The sequence below is a fragment of the Myotis daubentonii genome, chromosome 14, assembly GCF_963259705.1.
Source record: "Myotis daubentonii chromosome 14, mMyoDau2.1, whole genome shotgun sequence".
Lineage (NCBI taxonomy): Eukaryota > Metazoa > Chordata > Mammalia > Chiroptera > Vespertilionidae > Myotis > Myotis daubentonii.
Genome location: NC_081853.1, coordinates 51,749,283 through 51,766,743, shown reverse-complemented (window position 1 = coordinate 51,766,743; position 17,461 = coordinate 51,749,283). Strand labels below are relative to the sequence as shown.

At 59.8% G+C, this 17,461-nt stretch overlaps 1 protein-coding gene across 2 annotated transcripts; it reads right to left on the bottom strand.

Moving 5' to 3' along the window:
- Positions 1-19: 19 nt before the first annotated feature.
- On the bottom strand, positions 20-17,044 carry VILL (villin like). Of its 2 annotated transcripts, none has more exons than XM_059664398.1 (20): positions 16,840-17,044; positions 12,460-12,523; positions 12,212-12,286; positions 11,704-11,909; positions 10,858-10,966; positions 9,436-9,546; positions 8,955-9,154; positions 8,462-8,540; positions 8,260-8,358; positions 7,506-7,644; positions 7,114-7,214; positions 5,738-5,875; positions 5,462-5,620; positions 4,768-4,947; positions 3,864-4,015; positions 2,834-2,978; positions 1,246-1,440; positions 1,005-1,076; positions 495-800; positions 20-241 (listed from the first exon to the last, which is right to left on the bottom strand). In XM_059664398.1, the coding sequence occupies exons 2-20, from the start codon at positions 12,520-12,522 to the stop codon at positions 128-130; spliced, it is 2,643 nt and encodes an 880-aa protein (XP_059520381.1). In that variant the 5' UTR covers position 12,523; positions 16,840-17,044; the 3' UTR covers positions 20-127. The 2 variants fall into 2 exon arrangements, with proteins under 2 accessions (XP_059520381.1, XP_059520382.1); XM_059664399.1 differs by lacking the exon at positions 16,840-17,044 and adding an exon at positions 14,676-14,847.
- Between the last annotated feature and the right edge of the window lie 417 nt (positions 17,045-17,461).

The window sequence follows — 17,461 nt, the reverse complement described above, 5'->3', positions numbered from 1 at the left end:
AGCCCACGCACCACACCTGTGAGGGCCACAAGCTTTTATTGATGGGGAGGGGGGCTCAGGTACGCTCCGGGGAGGTCCCCGCGGGGGGCTCAGCCATGTGCGTGCACTGGCGGCAGCAGGGCCGGGTTCAGAAGAAGCCGAGCTGCTTTTTCTCCTGCTGCTGCTTCCACTTGGCCATGCTGTAGAACTCCTCCTTGGACTTCCCAAAGACGTCTTTGAACTCAGAGTCCGAGAGATAGAACTGTGCGGGCGGGGGAGGGAGACCCAGGGAAGGGTGTCCCCTGAGCCCAGAATTCTGTCCCGCCCAGAGGTGTCCTCCCACGGCTCAGGGCTCCCCTCTCCCATCTCTCTCTGCCCATCACCGCCTCTGGAGCACACAACTCCCTGGACAGCCTGCCCACTGCCCACCACCAGGGTGTCACCGAGGCGCCTCCAGCTTAGTTTTAGGTGTGTTGGGGCTGGGGCAGCGAGTGGCGGGGGTCTTGGGCACCTACCTCCTTTTGGGCCGGGTCCACGCCCTCTGGCAGGTCCTTGGCGGCCTGGTACATCAACTGTTTGCGGGACAGGTACCCGTTGACCGTGGGTCCGGGGCTGCTGTGGTAGCTGTTGGTGCTGGTGCTGGTGCTGGTGCTGGTGCAGGTGCTGGTGCTGGTGCTGATGCTGGTGCTGCTGCCGCCCGCCTTGGGGCCCAGCTCCAGCTCTTTCTCTGACTTGTCCTGGGGGCCCTTGTGGGCCTGCGGGGCCGCGGAGCCTCTCCTGCTATTGCTTGGCCATCGTGGCAGCCGGAAGTTGTTGACCTCCTGGCCATACAGGGGACTCAGGCTGGGGAGGGCCGGGGGTCGGCTCCCACGGGGCGGCCACACTGAGCCCACTGGCCCTCATACCCCCAGCTGCAACCCCTGCCACCTTCCAGGGCCTGGCTCCTCCCTTTCTCCTTCTGCCCATCCGGACCATGCCAAGTGAGCGCAGCCCCGGGGGGAGGCCTGGGGGGCCCCAGTACTCACTACTGTGATCTCAGCGACAGCAGACACTATTTCCAGGCTGCCCTCCACCAACTCCCTGTAGGACTGGTTGTTCTGGGGGCGAGAATCAGAGTGGGGGTGAGAGGGAAGGGCCCCAAGAAGACCCCAAGGGCCTGAGGGCAAGACCCGGTCTTCCCAACCCACAGGCAGGGCGAGGCCTCCTCTCAGTCCGCACAGGGCAAGCCCCCCTCCCCTGGATAAGGGTGGGGCTGGGGGTTCAGACCTCACTCTCGGTCCACTTGTAGGGGTCCCAGGTGAGGAACCATCCAGTGAAAGTGGGGGGCTCATGGCCCTGCTTGACCAGCACGATGGGCGTGGCCTGGCTCCGCCCCGCCGGGTGGGTCTTCAGGTACTCCTGGCCCCAGGCCACCGCCTGCTCCTTCTGCCTGGTCGCAGCTTCCCCGAGCCACAGGAAGATCTGGGCCACAGAGGTGGGTGGAGGGGCTGCCAGAGCTGACCGCATCCTTCCCACCCCTGCCCGTCAGGTGGTCTCAGAGCCCCCAAAGCACATACCAGACACACAGCAGGCTGGCTGCCAGGCCCACACACCCATACACACTCCAGAAGGTCACAAGCATATGTGTCTACATGCATTCAATCCACACATATTCACTGGGTACCTGTGGTGGGCCAGGGGAGTCAATAGAGAAAAACAGACAAAAATCCTTGCTCTTATCAGGGCTTTCATTCTACTGGGGGAGACAGAAAAACATACCATATAGCAGATGGAGGAAAATAGGGCAGGGAACGAATGCAAGTGTGGGGATGGTGGACAGAATGTAACGTTGAATTAAAGTCAGGGGGAGCCTCCCTGAGAAGATGACATTTGAATCAAGATCCCAGGGTGAGGGAGCAAGTCATGTGTGTATCTGGGGAGAAAGTGTAACCAGAAGAAATGACCAGTGCAAAGGCCTGAGTCTGCCCGGCATCTCTGAGGAGCAGCCCAGAGGCCACCGTGGCCGAGGTGGGGTAGGCACGTGGTGGGGGTGTGTGTGTGTGGTGTGTGTGGCCATGCAGGGCTGTAGCAGGGGCTTTGGTTTTGCTCCGCGTGACATGGAGGTCTACAAGCCTCATCACATTCACAGAGTGTCATAGACAGTGGCTGACACACACACACAGGATCACAGCTACACAGACACAATTATCCATCGCCACCGTCAGACGGCCACCCACTGTCACCCATAGTCACACCCAGTTGCGCATAAAAGCAATCGCACTCGATGACACAGGTGCACACATCCAGCCTGAAAAACACAGGTAGCCCAAAACACGATGGCATATAGCCACACAGAAATTACCCAGCCACCCAAATACAGTCACTCGGTCACACCCACAACCCGCCAGTCTCATACACGCATCGTCTCAGTCGTGGCCAGTCTGGCCAGTTACAGGCAGTAATGACCACGTAGCCATTCCACACAGCCATATACCCAGAGGCAAATGCATCTCACAACACACATGGTCAGTCATTCAATTAACTGACAGTTGCTCACTTGACATGGACACTTATCAGCCCCAGGCCGTCACCTGGAGCCACATACCATTTGAAGGCAGAGGGAGTTACACAGAACGACAAAGCCAGACACAATCGCACACACGTTCCAGATCACAGTCATGGTCTCCCAAGGCTGGCTGTGACAGTCATCCATGGTCTCACCCCCTTGGTCACACAGTCGCACACTCAGTGTCACAGTTGCACAGACTCACCTGCCGCCTTACGTGTATTCATATGGCGAGGAACACACACAGACACGCTCACACCCAGTTACACAGATACGACACACCCAGTAGGCCAGGGGTGGCCGTCTCACCTCTTGCCAGGCGTCCAGTAACATGACATCGTACTTGTCCAGGTCCTCCTGGCTGAAGAACACCACTTCCATGAGGACCAGGTGGTCATGCTGGCTGGAGCACTCAAATAGCCGGGGCTGGAAGCCGGAGACGTCCTCGGGGAGGCTGGCCAGTGTGGGCACAAGGCTGTGAGGGGTACGGCCTGGGCCGAGCTAGCCTTCAGCCCAGGGGCTCCTACCCCAGGGGCTGGCCCTCCCCTGAGTCCACCCGCCCTGCTCCTCTCTGGGCCTCGTGTGCCAATCTGTCAGTGGGGAAAGCAGATTGGGTGATTTGTCTAGCTCCAGCCAGCTGTGGCACAAGCTGTGCCATGCAGTTTCCTAGGAGTGGGCACCCGAAAGGGACGCTGGCTTCGTGGGGTGGCCTAAGCTGGAGCCCTGCCGTCTTTGGCAGAGAGGAGCCCCTGGTCCCACCCCTGGCTGGGATCAGCCTCAGGCCCAAGGCGGGAGGAGGGAAGTTAGGCTGAGAGAGGGGGACAGTGCTACTTAGGAGCTCAGGAGACTTGGGGGAGTGAGGGGCATAAACCGGGTCCTGCAGACAATACAAAGGGCTCAGGATTCAGCTCCCTCCTCCCTGATACACACCCTTGTGCACTTACACACCACGCATGTACACTGCCCTTGCACACCACACACGCACACACACACACACACACACACACACACACACACACAGCCCCACCCTCCTGGGGACTGTGGGGTTGGGGAATGGCTTCTGCCTCTGGTCCAGGGCTGGGACCATGCAGGGAGCACATTCAACCAGCAGAGGGCACCACTGCCCTGCCCGCCCTGCATCTTCCAGATGCAAGTTACCCAGGGCTGGGCAGAGAAGCAGGAGGGGGCTGTGTTCTTGGGATCCCCTGGGGTGGGGAGCCAAGAGTCCTCAGCTCTAGTCTGGCTCCTCCCGCTCCATGTGTGACCCTTAACTAGCCCACCGTCTTTGGGCCTCAGATTCATCCTCTGTGTAAGAACCACCTCCTCCCCACCCTGTCACCTCTTGTTGCTGGGGTAGGGGGCCCGGCCTCCCAGGGCCTCCCAGAAGTGGGGAGGCTCCTGACTCTCCAGGACTGTTTCCTTGTCCTCCTCGTTCTCAGAGATGACGGTGACCACCCTCCGCGCCATCTCACGCTGGTCCCCGCTGCAGCCCTGGCAGGCAAATAGTTGGGTCAGGCCCTGCAGGGAGGGGCCTTCGCCGCCAGCCCCCCAGCCGCCCACTCACAGGGGCCCAAGTCACAGGACGCCTATGCTGATGGGGGAACAGGTGCGAACAAGGGATCGCCCTTCCTGCCCCTCCTGGCCTCTGTCTCCCCCGCTGATCAGGATCACAGGGGCTGGGGCCTTCTCTGGGTCCGGAGCACGGGCTGGGGACTCCCAGGCTTGGGGGTCATTTAGGGTTTAGCCCGTGGTCAGCAAACTGCGGCTCGTGAGCCACATGCATCTCTTTGGCCCCTTGAGTGTGGCTCTTCCACAAAATACCACGTGCGGGCGCGCACGTACAGTGAGATTGAAACTTCGTGGCCCATGCGCAGAAGTCGGTATTTTGTGGAAGAGCCACTCTCAAGGGGCCAAAGAGCCGCATGTGGCTCGCGAGCCGCAGTTTGCTGGCCACTGGTTTAGGCTGAAGATCAGAGAAAATTCTGGCAAAGGCCTCCTCCTTTTCCCAGGAGACGTGAGAAGGGGGAGGCTCCCTACTCCAGGCGGGAGGGAGGGGAGGCAGCCTGTGCAGCCCCAGACCCTCCTGTCATTGGTAACTTCCCCCAGGTTCCAGAGGGGATGCATCTCCCTCACCCCACTCCAAGCCCGTCTAAGGTTGGACAGAAGTCTGCATCCCCTGGGGAGGGGCCCCATCCCTGCCTGGCACCCCTGCCCGGGGCCCGAGTGGTCAGGGTTGGCGGTACCTTCCCAAACCAGACGTAGCAGATGCTGGCTGTGTCCAGCAAGAAGATGTCACCGGAGTTGAGGGCGGAGGCCCGGGCCGGCACCTCCGTGGTCCTGCTGTTGTAGTTGTCGGTGCCTTGCACGTGGAACAGCCGCGTGGCGGATGCTGGCTGCCCCTTCCCACTGTGCTGGGTGCTCCCCTGCAGGAGGAATAGGCTCAGCTCGGCAAGGGCTCCCAGGGGCTGCCCCAGCAGGGGACAAACTGCCTCGAGGCCCAGGGACCTCTTTTTCTGGACCCTCTGGGTGCGGGGTGTGAGGAGTCCATTGTCTAGTGTAGAAGAACCAGGTCTTTCTCAATGGATCCCTCACCCCAACTCCAAGGAGTCAGGGCATAACATAGTTCCCCCAGGCTTGCAGGCAGAAAGTGGGCACCAGCTTCCCTCCCTGTGTGATCCCAGGCAAGGTCCCAGCTTTCAACTAAACTTCCTCCCCTGTGTTCCTGCTTTGTGGCTGGCTCTGAGGCCTGGGGGGAGAAACTTGGGCAGGGATCATCACCCTTGGAGCTCCTGGGCCTTGGACAAGCACCAAGAAACCAGAGTGGGGGCGGGCGTCAACGAGGCCCTGGCCTGAGAGGGGATAGCGTGTAGATAGAAGGGTCGCCGGCCCAGGGAGGAGCCATGAGGCTGTGGCCACAGCAGCAAAGGTCGGTCCTACCTGGAAGACCACCATCTGGCCCTGGAAGATGGCAAAGAAGTGGGGGGGCTCGTTGCCCATGGTCACATGCACTTGCACCAGGGCTCCATGGTACATGAGGTCCAGCTCCTCGGCGTTGCCATTCAGAGCCGCTATCTCCTGTTTGGTGGCCTGGTGGCCCTGCAGACAGGGGGTGGGGGGTGGGGAGGGCCTGGAGCAACTCTTACATCCCATTCTCAGATCTTCAGCTCCGAGTCTGGGAGGTGCCTGCCCCCCCCCCCCCCGGGGCCTGCGTACCTGCCACAGGTACAGGACGTACTGGATGTGCCCCATCCTCTGGTATGTGTAGAGGACAAGGTAGCAGTTGCCTGCACAAAACTGTCCATGGAGCTTGGGGTCCACAGGCTGCCTGCCTAAGTCCTGGATGCACCACACCTGGGGAACAGGGACCAACGGGCACAGGTGGCTCCTCCATCCCAATTCACCCGGTGCCTGGCCAGGAAGCTCTCAGCCTCGTCTGTGCAGGCAAGGGGCTCGCCCCCAACTCTGCACCCACCCCATGCTCTGTGCTGGGCTTGTGCAAGGATCTGCAGGTCACCCTTTCCCCCGTGGGGCCCTGGACCCACCACACTTGTGCCGGGCTGTTCTCAGCCAGGAGTCTGAGTCGGCATGTGGTGCCTGAGACAAACAAGTGGTGAGGACTCCAGAGGCTGCCAAGGCTGACCCGCCCCCGGCCCCACACCACCCGCAGCCTGACCCCATCAGCCACAGCACGGGTTAGGGGTGGACAGGCCCTGGCAGAACTGCTCGCTGCTCAGGCCAGGGCAGCAGAAGCTGGGCAGGAGCAAGGCCTTAGGGCTCTGGGAAAAATTCCCCTTTTCAAGAGTCACTTGAAAACACAAAGCCTGTTCAAAGACTGCAATGGATACACTTCCGCACACTTAACAGCACGATTTCTTGTTCCTGTGGGTAGTGAGCACGGGCTCTGGAACCAGGCAAGCCTAGTCAAATCCCAGTCAGCCTAGGTGAGTTTCAGTTTTTCCCACCCGAAGGTGGGGCTAACAGCGCCCACCTGGACGGGGCAGGAAACAGTGCCCGGGCATCCTGTGCCCACACAGAGCCTGACAGCTGCCACCGGGAAGGTTCCTCAGACCAGAAGAAGCTGATGGTGTGTGACTGTGTGTTGGGGGTTGGGAGTTAGGGGCTATGATTGATCATGGGACTGTGTCCCTGTGTGGGTGTGTCCCTGGTGGTTCATGGCTGTATGTGACCAATCCTGTGTGATGTAGAATTGGTGCAGTTGATTCTTGCCATTGTGTACTGGGTTGTGATTAAGTGCAATTACAAGGTGTATGTGTGTCTATGTTATCAGAGGTCTGGCTGTCATACCTATGACCCAAGGGCACAAGTAAGTGTCCGAGGGTTCCTGTGAGTGTTATGTGAGCGAGTGGCCACGTCTGTGAATGATGGGTTAGGCATGATATGGATGCGCTGTCGGGAGGCTGTATGCCTATGTACCCACGCCCCTGAGTGTCTCCTTTTGTGTGTAGATGTGTATTTGAGAGTAGCGGGGTCGCTTTAAGCAGCCATACTGCTCACCTGAAGACAAAGCCTCCCCCCTGCTGTGTGCCCATTTCCCCTGTCCTCGCACTCCTCCAAGCCGCGCCCCTCACCTCCACCTTCCCAGAGCCATCATCCACCATCCTGAGTTGGGCGGCTAGCTCAGGTTGGCTGTGCAGCTTGACCACGTCCAGCTTTACCTGATTCAATTTGCCTGAGGGTGGGGCACAGGGTGTTACAGGCGCCTGCTGCGCTGTCCAGGCCCCGCAAGCCCCCTCATCGGCCTCCACCTGACCCACCCATCCTTCAAGAGGCCTCCTCCGGCCACGCCCCTCGCCCATCCTGCCCGCAGACCACGCCCCTCGCCACGCCCCTCACCCCGCTTCCAGGCCCCGCCCCACCGTCTATCCCGCCACAGGCCACGCCCACAGGCCCGCCCAGGCTCTGGGTGAAACCCTTAAGCCCCGCCCCCAACCACGCCCCCAGTCCCGCCCCTCCCACTCACGGATCAGTCCCAGGTTCCCGCTCCGGTGCGGCTCCTCAGACCAGGTCCGGAAGAGCTGCTTGAACGCGGCGGACTCGGCGCCCTGGTTCAGCACCTCCACGTTGGTGTAGGTGGGGTAGCCCTTGGCCTGGATGAAGCCCTGGGGCGGGAGCCAGGAGACATCCATGTGCCAGGGCCCCCTGCTCCCCACGCTCCACCCGTGGGGACCAGCCGCGCAGACTGCAGGGCCAGCCGAGCCCTGAGCAGCAGTCATTACCCGAGCTCATGCCCCGCTTTTCGGAGCCGGCTCTGCCGGTAGACTTCTCCGAGGTCTCTGAGGACCCGCAGGTCCCTTAGGCCCGGTCTCAGGAAGGCCCGCCATGACAACCCGTCAGACCCCAGGTAGAGCCCTGTCTTCCCTCCTCGAAAAGGAGGGGGGGGGGCGCTCCTCAGACCTCAAGGCAAGGCCACATAGGCCTTTGACACTTGGGTGCTAACTGGCCGCCCCACCCTTCCCACATCGGGGCACCCAGGGCAGACCACAGGCCTCCAGTTCCCCAGAGAGGGCCCTGTGCCCCCCTCAGACCACTGGGCAGAGCTGTCTCTCCTCCCTCAGACAGGGAGGTGTGTCTCCCAGCTTAGATCCACGCAGGGCCATGTCCTCCATCAGCCAGGACATGGGTGACTCCTGGCTTAGACTGCAGGGAAGGGCTGCCTCCCCTCCAGGACCCAGGGCAGCGCTGTGTCCCTCCGAGACAGGCCCCCACAGCCTCACCTGAGCCTGGCTGAAGGAAATCGTCTTCTCCTGGTGGTTGGACCTGCGTCCCTGCCACACGTAGATCTTACAACCCCCATGGTCCAGGATGTAGCACTCCTGGCAGCGAGAGTGGAGCTGGTCGGTAGGCGGTCCAGGCTGGGTAAGGGGACGGTGGGGTAGGTGGGGACAGATGGGGTGACTGGGGCTAGGTCTCTCTCACCTCCTCATGCAGTAGGTCTTGGGTCAGTAGGCGGGTCGCCAACTCCTGGATCACCAGGTCCTTATCCTTCTGGTAGATACTGGAGGGCAGGCATCCAGATGTGGTCATCTCAGCCTCCAGCTCAGCCTGACTCCACACTGGCCACATTCAGCCCCCGCTCCCCCCTGCCCCCCCTCTCCCCAAACCCTGACCTCCAGGCAAATGCATGGAGGCTGGGCCTTGAGGTGAAGTCTTCATTTCACTGCAGCCTAGCTGTAGAGCCTTAGGCGACTACCGGGCCTTTTCAGGGCCTCAGTCACTCTGTCTGTACAATGGGTTTCTCTAAGGCAGTTGTGCAAGAGTATAGGTTTGGCCCAAGGTCCCACATAGCCTGCCCCAGAAGCCCATGAGCCTTTCCTGGAGGGCTTTCTGGGACCCTGTGCTATTGCTGTGATGGCGGGCATGCAGGCCTGGCCTATTCTACCCTCCCTGCCCACTCCCAAGGTCTGCTCACTGGTAGAGGTGGACGCGGGCCTTTTGCAGCTGGTTAATGCTTCTGCTGGGAATGGCGGCGTACAGGCTGCCCTGTCTGCGGCCCAGCACAGTTTCCATGATCTTCATGAGGCCAGAGGCTTTGTCCTCATCTTCCACCACACCAATCTGGGCACGACCAGCACGCTCCCTGTTCTGGAGGCTGTAGGTCAGGGCCAGGGCCTGCGGGAGACGGCCTGGCAGGTCAGGGCTTCCCAGCATGCCCCTCACCCCCCAGACAGCATCCCAGTGCCTTCCTGTCACCGCTCCACTCCCAGAGGCTGGGGGAGGGTGTCCCCTTCTCCTGGCATCCAGAGGTACCACCAGTGCAGGGTCTGGACTCTGCCCACATCGAGTGGTTTCTTTTCAGGTTGGAGCCGAGAGCCAGGCGGGAGAATGGGCCCCTGGAGGACCGCCCCCCCCCCCCCCCCCCGCACCCCTGAGTTCCCAGGGCAGACACTGACCCGGGCCTTCTCGGAAATGCTGCTCTTGGGCCCGTTCCACTGGATCATCACCTTGCCCAGGTCCAGCAGAAAGATGTCGTCCTTATTAAAGCTTTCCCAGGAGAGCTGCACCTGCCCGAGCCAGGAGGGTAGGGCGGGAGACGGGGTGTCAGACCTCCAGCCCCTGAGTGGAGGGGTTCCCCGGCCCGGCCCTACCTGTGTGAGCATAGCTTGGGTGTGCCACTTGTGTACATGAAGCTGTGTGCAACTGCACAGTATGTATGTAAGACCATGACACTACTATTACGGTGTGCAGGCATCCATCTGTGTAACCGTATGACACCCCGAGGGCCACTCCGTGGCTGTGTGCATCACTGGGCACGGGTGGCGGTAGGGAAGGCTGCATTTCACAGGGTGGCCATGACTATGACCCTTTCACTCAATGCATGTCTGTAGCTGTATGTGCACACATGTATACAATTCGGGTGTGCATGTTTACCCATGTGTGTACATGTCCTTGTCCATATGTGGGGAACACAAAACATGAACAAGTGTGTGGGCTCATGGGTGACAGTGTCCATGTGTCTGTGTGGGGAACAGTGTGTTGTCTATGGATAAGCATAGCTATCATCCAGAGAGTAAACAATTAGTCCCGGATAGCGGGCAAAGACAGGGGCTGCGTAGCAGGGATGTGGGTCACTGAGTCTGTGGGGGACAGTGTGTGAGCCCGTGTGGCTGCCACACGCCATGTAGGCATTAACGTGTGCAGCTCAGGTTCAGTCCCATCATAGACATCAAACACCTGAGTGCTCATTACACCAGGCTCCTGCCAGAGGGCAGCAGAATGCCTTGTTCTGCCAAGATCAGTATTTCCCAATAATTTCCAGACAGATGGACGTAAGGGCACCCAACGGACTAGAGTGGCCCCAGGGGAACAGTGGGAGACAGTGTGTGCGCCTATGGGTGACAGTGACAACGTGTATGAGACTGTGGGGCTGTGCACCCCACCCCAACCATGCTTCTTCCCCTGGCACTGCTTATAAGGACCTTCCAGGTGCACCATCCTGTCTGCCTCGCCCCTCTCCCCACCCCACTTCTTAATATAGCCATGAGATGATGAAGAAACTGAGGGTTACGGGAGCCATGGCAGGGGTCCCCACCCCTAAAGCCTGGGTCTGCCTTCTCTCTCCTCAATCAAGATAGGCCTTATCACTTTGTAAGTTACACACATGTCTGATCACTATGTTGAACACCTGGAACTAATATAATATGTGCGTCAACTGCAACTGAAAAATAAATTTAGGAAAAAAATAGCTCATCTGGGAATGATGACAGCCCATGGTCCCCCTTCCCCCATCCCCTGGCACCCTCCGCATGTCCCTATGCTTCAGTACACGAAGTCCGAGCTGACCCAGAGGTCCATGGGATCCCTGGTGTCCTCACCTCAGTGGCTGACACGTGCTTCCTCCCTTTGATGCGCAGCAGTCGCCGGATGTTGTACATGTTGGTCTCCACATGCTTGAGGGCAGAGGCTAGGCCTCCCTTCCTGTAGCTGAGGAGGGAATGGGGTCCATGGAAGACATACACTGCCATGTGCAGGAGTGAGTGCAGACATGAGCACGTGCATGAACACAAGTGGGGATACACATGTGCTTAACACACGTGTGCAAGTAGACATGACCATGTGTGCAAGCACATGGCCACATGTGGTGCAACAGTGTGTACGTGTTTATCCATGTGTTAATATGTGGACACATGCATGCATATATACATGTATACCTGCGGGGGCATAATGTGTATCTGTTCATCCATGTGGGTATACATGTGAGTGTGTGGAATTCGGGCAACAACCTATATGCGTGTAGGTGAACATTTCATATAAATGGAATTACATAACACTTGATATACGAATGACCACATTTTACTTAGGTGTTCATGAGTGTGTGTGGGGATGCCCATCTGTAGGTGCACATACTTAGAAGTGGCACATTTCCTGCATGTGCACGTACACATGTGTGTATATGTTTATATATACACTATATGCATGTACTAGGTTCAATTGTATAAAACAAAAATGATCAAATATTGGCCATTTCCTATGGTTCAACCTCATATATTGCAACTACGAACTCAATACATATTGACAGCAAAAGACATGTTTGTACTGGGCACAGTAACACAAAAGCAAACTCAGAACATGGGTGTCCACTCCTGGGTGTATACCGAAGAGAAATGAAACACATGCGTCCACACAAAAACTTGTACACAACGGATGCGAACTAAACTCACATGACCCCTGGGCGGAAGTAACTGCAGAAACAGTCGGATTCGTGGGCCTGCACCTCGCGGTGCTGCACGGTGGCGCTACCCAGGGTCTCCTGTAGGTGCTGCACGAAGGTGCCTGCCGCGCCCTGCGCCTCTGCGTCTGCCTTCTTTCCGATCCAGTAGTGCAGGTCCTTGGGTGTCCCCTGTGTGGCCCTCAGGCTCTGGGGGACCTAGGGCCCAGGAGTTTGAGGGGTGGGGAAGGAGCTGAGGTTCCAGGGTGGGGAGGGGCTGAGGGCTAAGGCATGAGTGAACACTGAGGTGAAGGCCCAAGACGTGCCCAGGGCCTTGGGGAGCGTGGGCAGGGGGCCTAGAACGGGGAGGAGCGGGCTCAGAGGCCTCCGAGGCAGCAGCCCCTGAGGGATGGGACTCCAGCAGGTCTCGTCCCAGGGCGGGGCTTACTCTGCACCAACAGACTCCTCACCTGGGCCATGCCACCCGCTCCGACAGACCCCCCCAGCTCCCCAGTGCTCACGTGGAGGACGACATAGCAGTGTTCCTCAAAGAAGTTCCCATAAGCCCCCTCGGGCACGGGCACCAACTTCAGGTTCTGGGAGAGGAAGATGCCTGGTGACAACTCAGGAGACCCCCCCCCCCGCCCCCTCCCTCCCGCCCATGTCCCTCTGGGGTGGGCGGGACTCTGAGTTGATGCCCAGAGAAGCCTAGTTCTGGAGATCGCACCCATTCGGTGGCACCAACGCTGCTGGCCGGCCGTGCCCTCACCTCAATGATCCAGATGTGGAGGTCCCTGTGGCTCTCGATGTCTGGGAGGCTCCCGATGTCCATCCTAGGCCAGACGGGAGCCAGGAAGGAAACCAGAGCCAGAGTTCTCAGGCCCTGGCCTCCAAGCAAGGACTCCCTGCCTACAGCTCTCCGAAGCACCCTCCTCCTAGCCCTTCGCCTGCCGGTCCTTAGGAGGGCTCTATAAGCCACGAATGCCCGTGAGCCAGGACAGCGACTGCAGCAGCCCACACAGAGGCCTGGCAAACAGGGACGTGGTTTGTCACCTGTGGTTGTGCTCTTGAAACAGGACTGAGCTCTGTGGGCAGGGATGGGCTTTGGACATAGGGATGTCCTCGGCAAATAGACGGAGTTAGAAACAGGCCATGCAGACAGACAGCCAGCCAGAGGATCTGCCATAGACAGTGATAGGTTATGCAGGCAGGTTGCGGCTCTGCTGGTGAGAACAGAGTCTGAGGCAGGGACAGGCTCTTGAAATGAGACTGATCTTATAGACACAGACATGCTCCGCACACAGGGACGGGGCTGCAACCAGGCAGAGGCTCTGCGGACCCGTAGGAACAGGCAAGGCAAAGAGACAGGCACCTGCAGAGAGGCAGAGGCGATGCGATGCAGACAGAAGAAGTTCTCTGCACACAAGCACAGGCTCTGCCAACACGGACAGCAGCTTCCTCAGGCGGAAGAACGCGATGCAACAGGCACGGGTTCTCCCTACGACAATGAGGTCTGCAGCCAGGGGCCGTCCCAGGGAAATTCCGACAGGCCGCCAACAAGCAAAGACTGCGGATGCCGAAAAAGACTCTGCAAACAGTCACAGGTTCTGCAGGTATGGGGAGCTTTGCAGCCTGTGGTTGGGGACAAACCCTCAAGACAGGGGGGCAGACTATACAAAGGAAAGACTGCAGATATGGACAGGGAGGTGGAACGTTAAGGTCTGCAAACAGTCAAAGCATCTGCAGTCAGAGAAATGCTTCCCAAACAGAAGTAGGCGCTTGAGTCAAAGGCCCTTTAGGCGGCATGGCCAGGCTCTGCAGGGGTGGGAGGTGAGGGGGCGGGGGGCAGGATGCAGACTGGAAGCCAGCCTCCAGGGAGCTGGGAGGGGCCTGGGCAAGCATTCATGAACTTGACAATGAGATCCCGGCTCTGAAAAAAGACACAGACACAGGCCTCTGGAGACAGGCCATGCAGATAGGGAGAGGCTGGCTAAGCCCACACAGGCTCTGCAAACAGACAGGCTCTGTATCAGTGAAAGTTCCTTCAGAGACGGGGGTTTGCTGAAAGCAGCCGACAGGGAAATGAGCTTTGTGGTCAAGCACAGATACCACAGACACGGGCTAGTTCTCGCCACACGGCTGGGCTCTGCAGAGGGCCCGGGTTCTGCAAACAGGGACAGGCTTTCCTGAAAGGGATGGGTTCTGGAGACAGGCTCTGCTAACGGGGACACGTGGGATCAGGAGTGAAGCGTGCAGGCGGGCACAGCTCTGCAGAAAGTCACGGTGCTCCCAGATGGACGCAGTCACCCCGACCGTGATAAGCTCTTCATAGGAAATAGGTCCTGCAAGCAGACGCCGTTTCTACCCAGGGAGACGCAGGCAGCGGCCTTTGAAAACGTCATAGACGGGACCAAAAGGGCTCAGGTTCTGGAGACAGAACCAGGCTCTGAAATAGAAACAGACCGCAAGGACGGACATTGTCTAGAGACGGGCACTCACTGCAGAGGACCGGGACTGGCATTGCACACGGGCAAAGCTTTGCCAACAGGAAGTGTCTCTAGGCAGAAAGGCCCAGGCAAGGACCCCAGACAAGCTCTGTGGGCGGGACAGGCTGTACACGCAGGGCAGCGTCTGCAATCAAAGCCAGTCTCGTGCTCAGGGAGAGAGGGACACACTAGGAAGACCCAGGTTCTGAAAACAAGGCTCTGAAAATAGGCTCGGGACAGAAACAGGCTCCGCGGACAAGACAAACGCTCTGCAAACGCAGGACAGACTCTGCACACAGGGCTCTGAAGCCGCAGACAGACAGCGGGCGAGTGCAGGCTCAGCGGACGGGAGCCCGCTGGGCACATCAGGCACAGACACTCCTAACCCTTAAAGCAGAACTGGGCTTGTAAGAAGCACAGAACCTGCCAACAGCCACTTGAGTTCGTGCTCTGCGGTTCCGAACGTGCCCAGGAGAGAGAAGCGCGGAACGAGAGGTACCTGGGGAAGAGCGGGGCTCTCAATCCTGTTATGTCGCGGCAGGTGACTCTCAACTACCCCAGGCTCCCCGCACCGCTCTTCCGGAATCCTCTGTGTGAGGCTTGCTCATTCCTCCATCCGCGGAAGTCCTTTCTACATGGAACCGGAGTCCTGCAGCTGCAACTTCTTCTCCTCTCTGTGCTTTGCTCACCAGACCAGAAGCCGCTCCTTTCTGACTTTCTCATTCCTAGTGGCCCTGGCTGAACTCATCTCCCCGCCCCGCTCCACCAGGTCTTTCTTATCAGAGGGAGGGACATCCTTGGCCCTGTGACCCTGCGTGACCAGGGGAAGCCGCGGAGCAGAGATACAGAGTTACAGAAGCGGAGGCATGGCGTGGCAGGGGCAAGGAAGCCAGCCCCGAGGGCAGGGCGCAGGCCCGGAGGGCTCGCAGTGCCCTGGGGAACACCCAGCCTCTCAAAGAGGGCCAAGGTGGCCCTGGAAGGGGAGGGGGGCAGGGGGGGAGGGGAGGGAGGGGAAGGGCGGAGGGAGAGGGGAGGGAGCAGGTTTTCTCGAAGCCTGGGACCCCTTGGACACACTCTGGAGTCACGTAGCTGTTGGTCTGGATTCCTGAGGCCAGGGGCTTGTCTTGTTTACCGCCTGCTCCCAGCTGCCTCTCACCCAGCAGCTAGTTGTTGAATGAATGAAACCTGTGGCCTGTGACTGCCCTGGGGGAAAGTGGGTGGAGAAGGCCGGTCACCGTGAGCTCTCACTGTACCCAGAACCGCTGTTGAAGCCGATGGCCTGCACACGAGTGACCGGCAGACACGGTGAGTGTGAAAAGGGGGTCTCAGGCAACAAAAACGTGTGATGACACCAGGTGACAGGCACAGTGACACTCAGAGGTGATGGGGCAGAAGCAGCGACCAGGGATAGTGACCAGGGCACAAGCAGGCAGTGAGCAGAGGCACCAACTCTGAGCCGGGGGCCATGCGGGAGGGAAACAGTGACAGACAGACAGGAAGACGGGGTGGCCTGGACACTGTGGGCACCACGGGCATCACGTGGGACAGGGAAGTCAAAGTGGTGGCCCGGAAGTTGGGACTGGGCTGATTGCACTGGGGGGTGGGGGCGGGGACGGCATCATGCCTGAGGGGCTGGGAGGGTGCCCCAAGATCCAGTGGGGGCGGGGACAGCATCATGCCTGAGGGGCTGGGAGGGTGCCCCAAGATCCAGTTCCAGCCTGGGGGGCCAAACTCTCACATAGTACCACCTGTGTTCAGTGGCTTCCAACTGGGTTCTGGGGGGTGGAGGAAGGGATGCTCAAAGGATGGGGGTCCCTTCTACTCTAGCATCTCCTCTTTCCCTCAGGTGGTCCCTTTCCCCTCAGGGGTCCCTTCCCTCTCCACAGAGCCCGCTCACTCACATGTACCCCTCTCTCCCCTAAGGCTCTCCCTTCCAACATCTCCCCTGAGTGGGGGGCCCTGCCTATGTCCTCTCCCTAGACGGGAAGCCCCCGTCTTTTCCCTGGGGGCTGGCTCCCTCCACCCAGGGCCCCTTTTCTCTCCCGGATGCCCAATTCCCCCTCGGATACCCCCTGTCCCCTTCTGCCATCCCCCAGTGCCCCTCCTTTCCCCAGGTGCCTCCTCCCATATCCCCTCCACCCACAATGCACCTTCTCTCCCCTGCTCCCCCCGCTCCTGGCTCCCCACTCTCCCCTAGGTTCCCCTCCCACCCAGGTGCTTCCTTCTTCAAATACTTCCTTCCTCCCCCCAGCGCCCCCTTTCCCTGGCACCCCCTCTCCCTACCCAGGCACCCACTGCCTCCTCTGGTGCCCCTTTCTCTCCGGGGGTACCTGTGAAAGGAAGGGGGAGGGGTGGGGGTGCTGCCTGCTGGAGGAAAGGAGGGCCGGGCCTGGGTCCCCAGATACTCAGATTCTGTGGGTGACAGAGACGCCCACTCACGTACAACTGCTACTTTCTTCCTTGCCAGTCGCCCGGCCATGGCCTCCCTGCCCCGACCAGTGTTCTTACGTGTTGGGCTCCTCGCTGCCTCCCAGTTCTGCCAGCCCCCTTGGCAACCCTGAGCCTGTGCCCCCACAGTGCACACCCCTGACTCAACCATCCACGCCAGTTCTCCCAAGCCCCCGGCCCAGCTGTGCCCTGTGCCCCCTCCCTGCCAGACCTACCTGCTGGGAACTCCGGGCAGCTTCGCCCTGCCTGCGGGCAGTGCTGGGGCTGGCACAGGGCCGGCTCTGCCCACCGCCCCCCCCTCCGCTGAAACTCAATCCCTGCTTCCGCCCTGCAGGACACACCCCATCTCTTGGGGGGGCTGGGCATTCACACTTGGTCAATCGGTGAGTCGGTCAACAAAGACAGTCAACAAATATTGACCCAGCTCTCTGAGAGCCCACCCTTCTGGCGGGGGTGGGGGGGGCAGGTCAAGTCACCGCCCCTGGTGCTGGGGGCCAGAGAGCAGGGAATGGAGGCCTGTGCTGGGCCAAGATGTGCATGTGCAATACACTGCGACCTCCCTCCTGAGAGCCCAGGTGGGCTCTGACCCCTGCCCCGGAGGCCAGGCTGCCCCAGCAAATGGTAGGAGGCAGCAGGACCAAGGCTGGAGGGATGGGGGGTGGGGGCAGTGAGGCACCGTGAGACCCAGGTCCCTGCAGGAGGTCAGGGGAGGTGGCAGGGCTCTCTGTAACATGTCTGCGGTCCTCCCCACCCCCAACGTGGGCTCCACGCCCGGCACAGCCCTCCCAGGAAGCCCTGATAGCCATCGTGGGAGAGGCTGGTTCGCTCTGAGAGAGG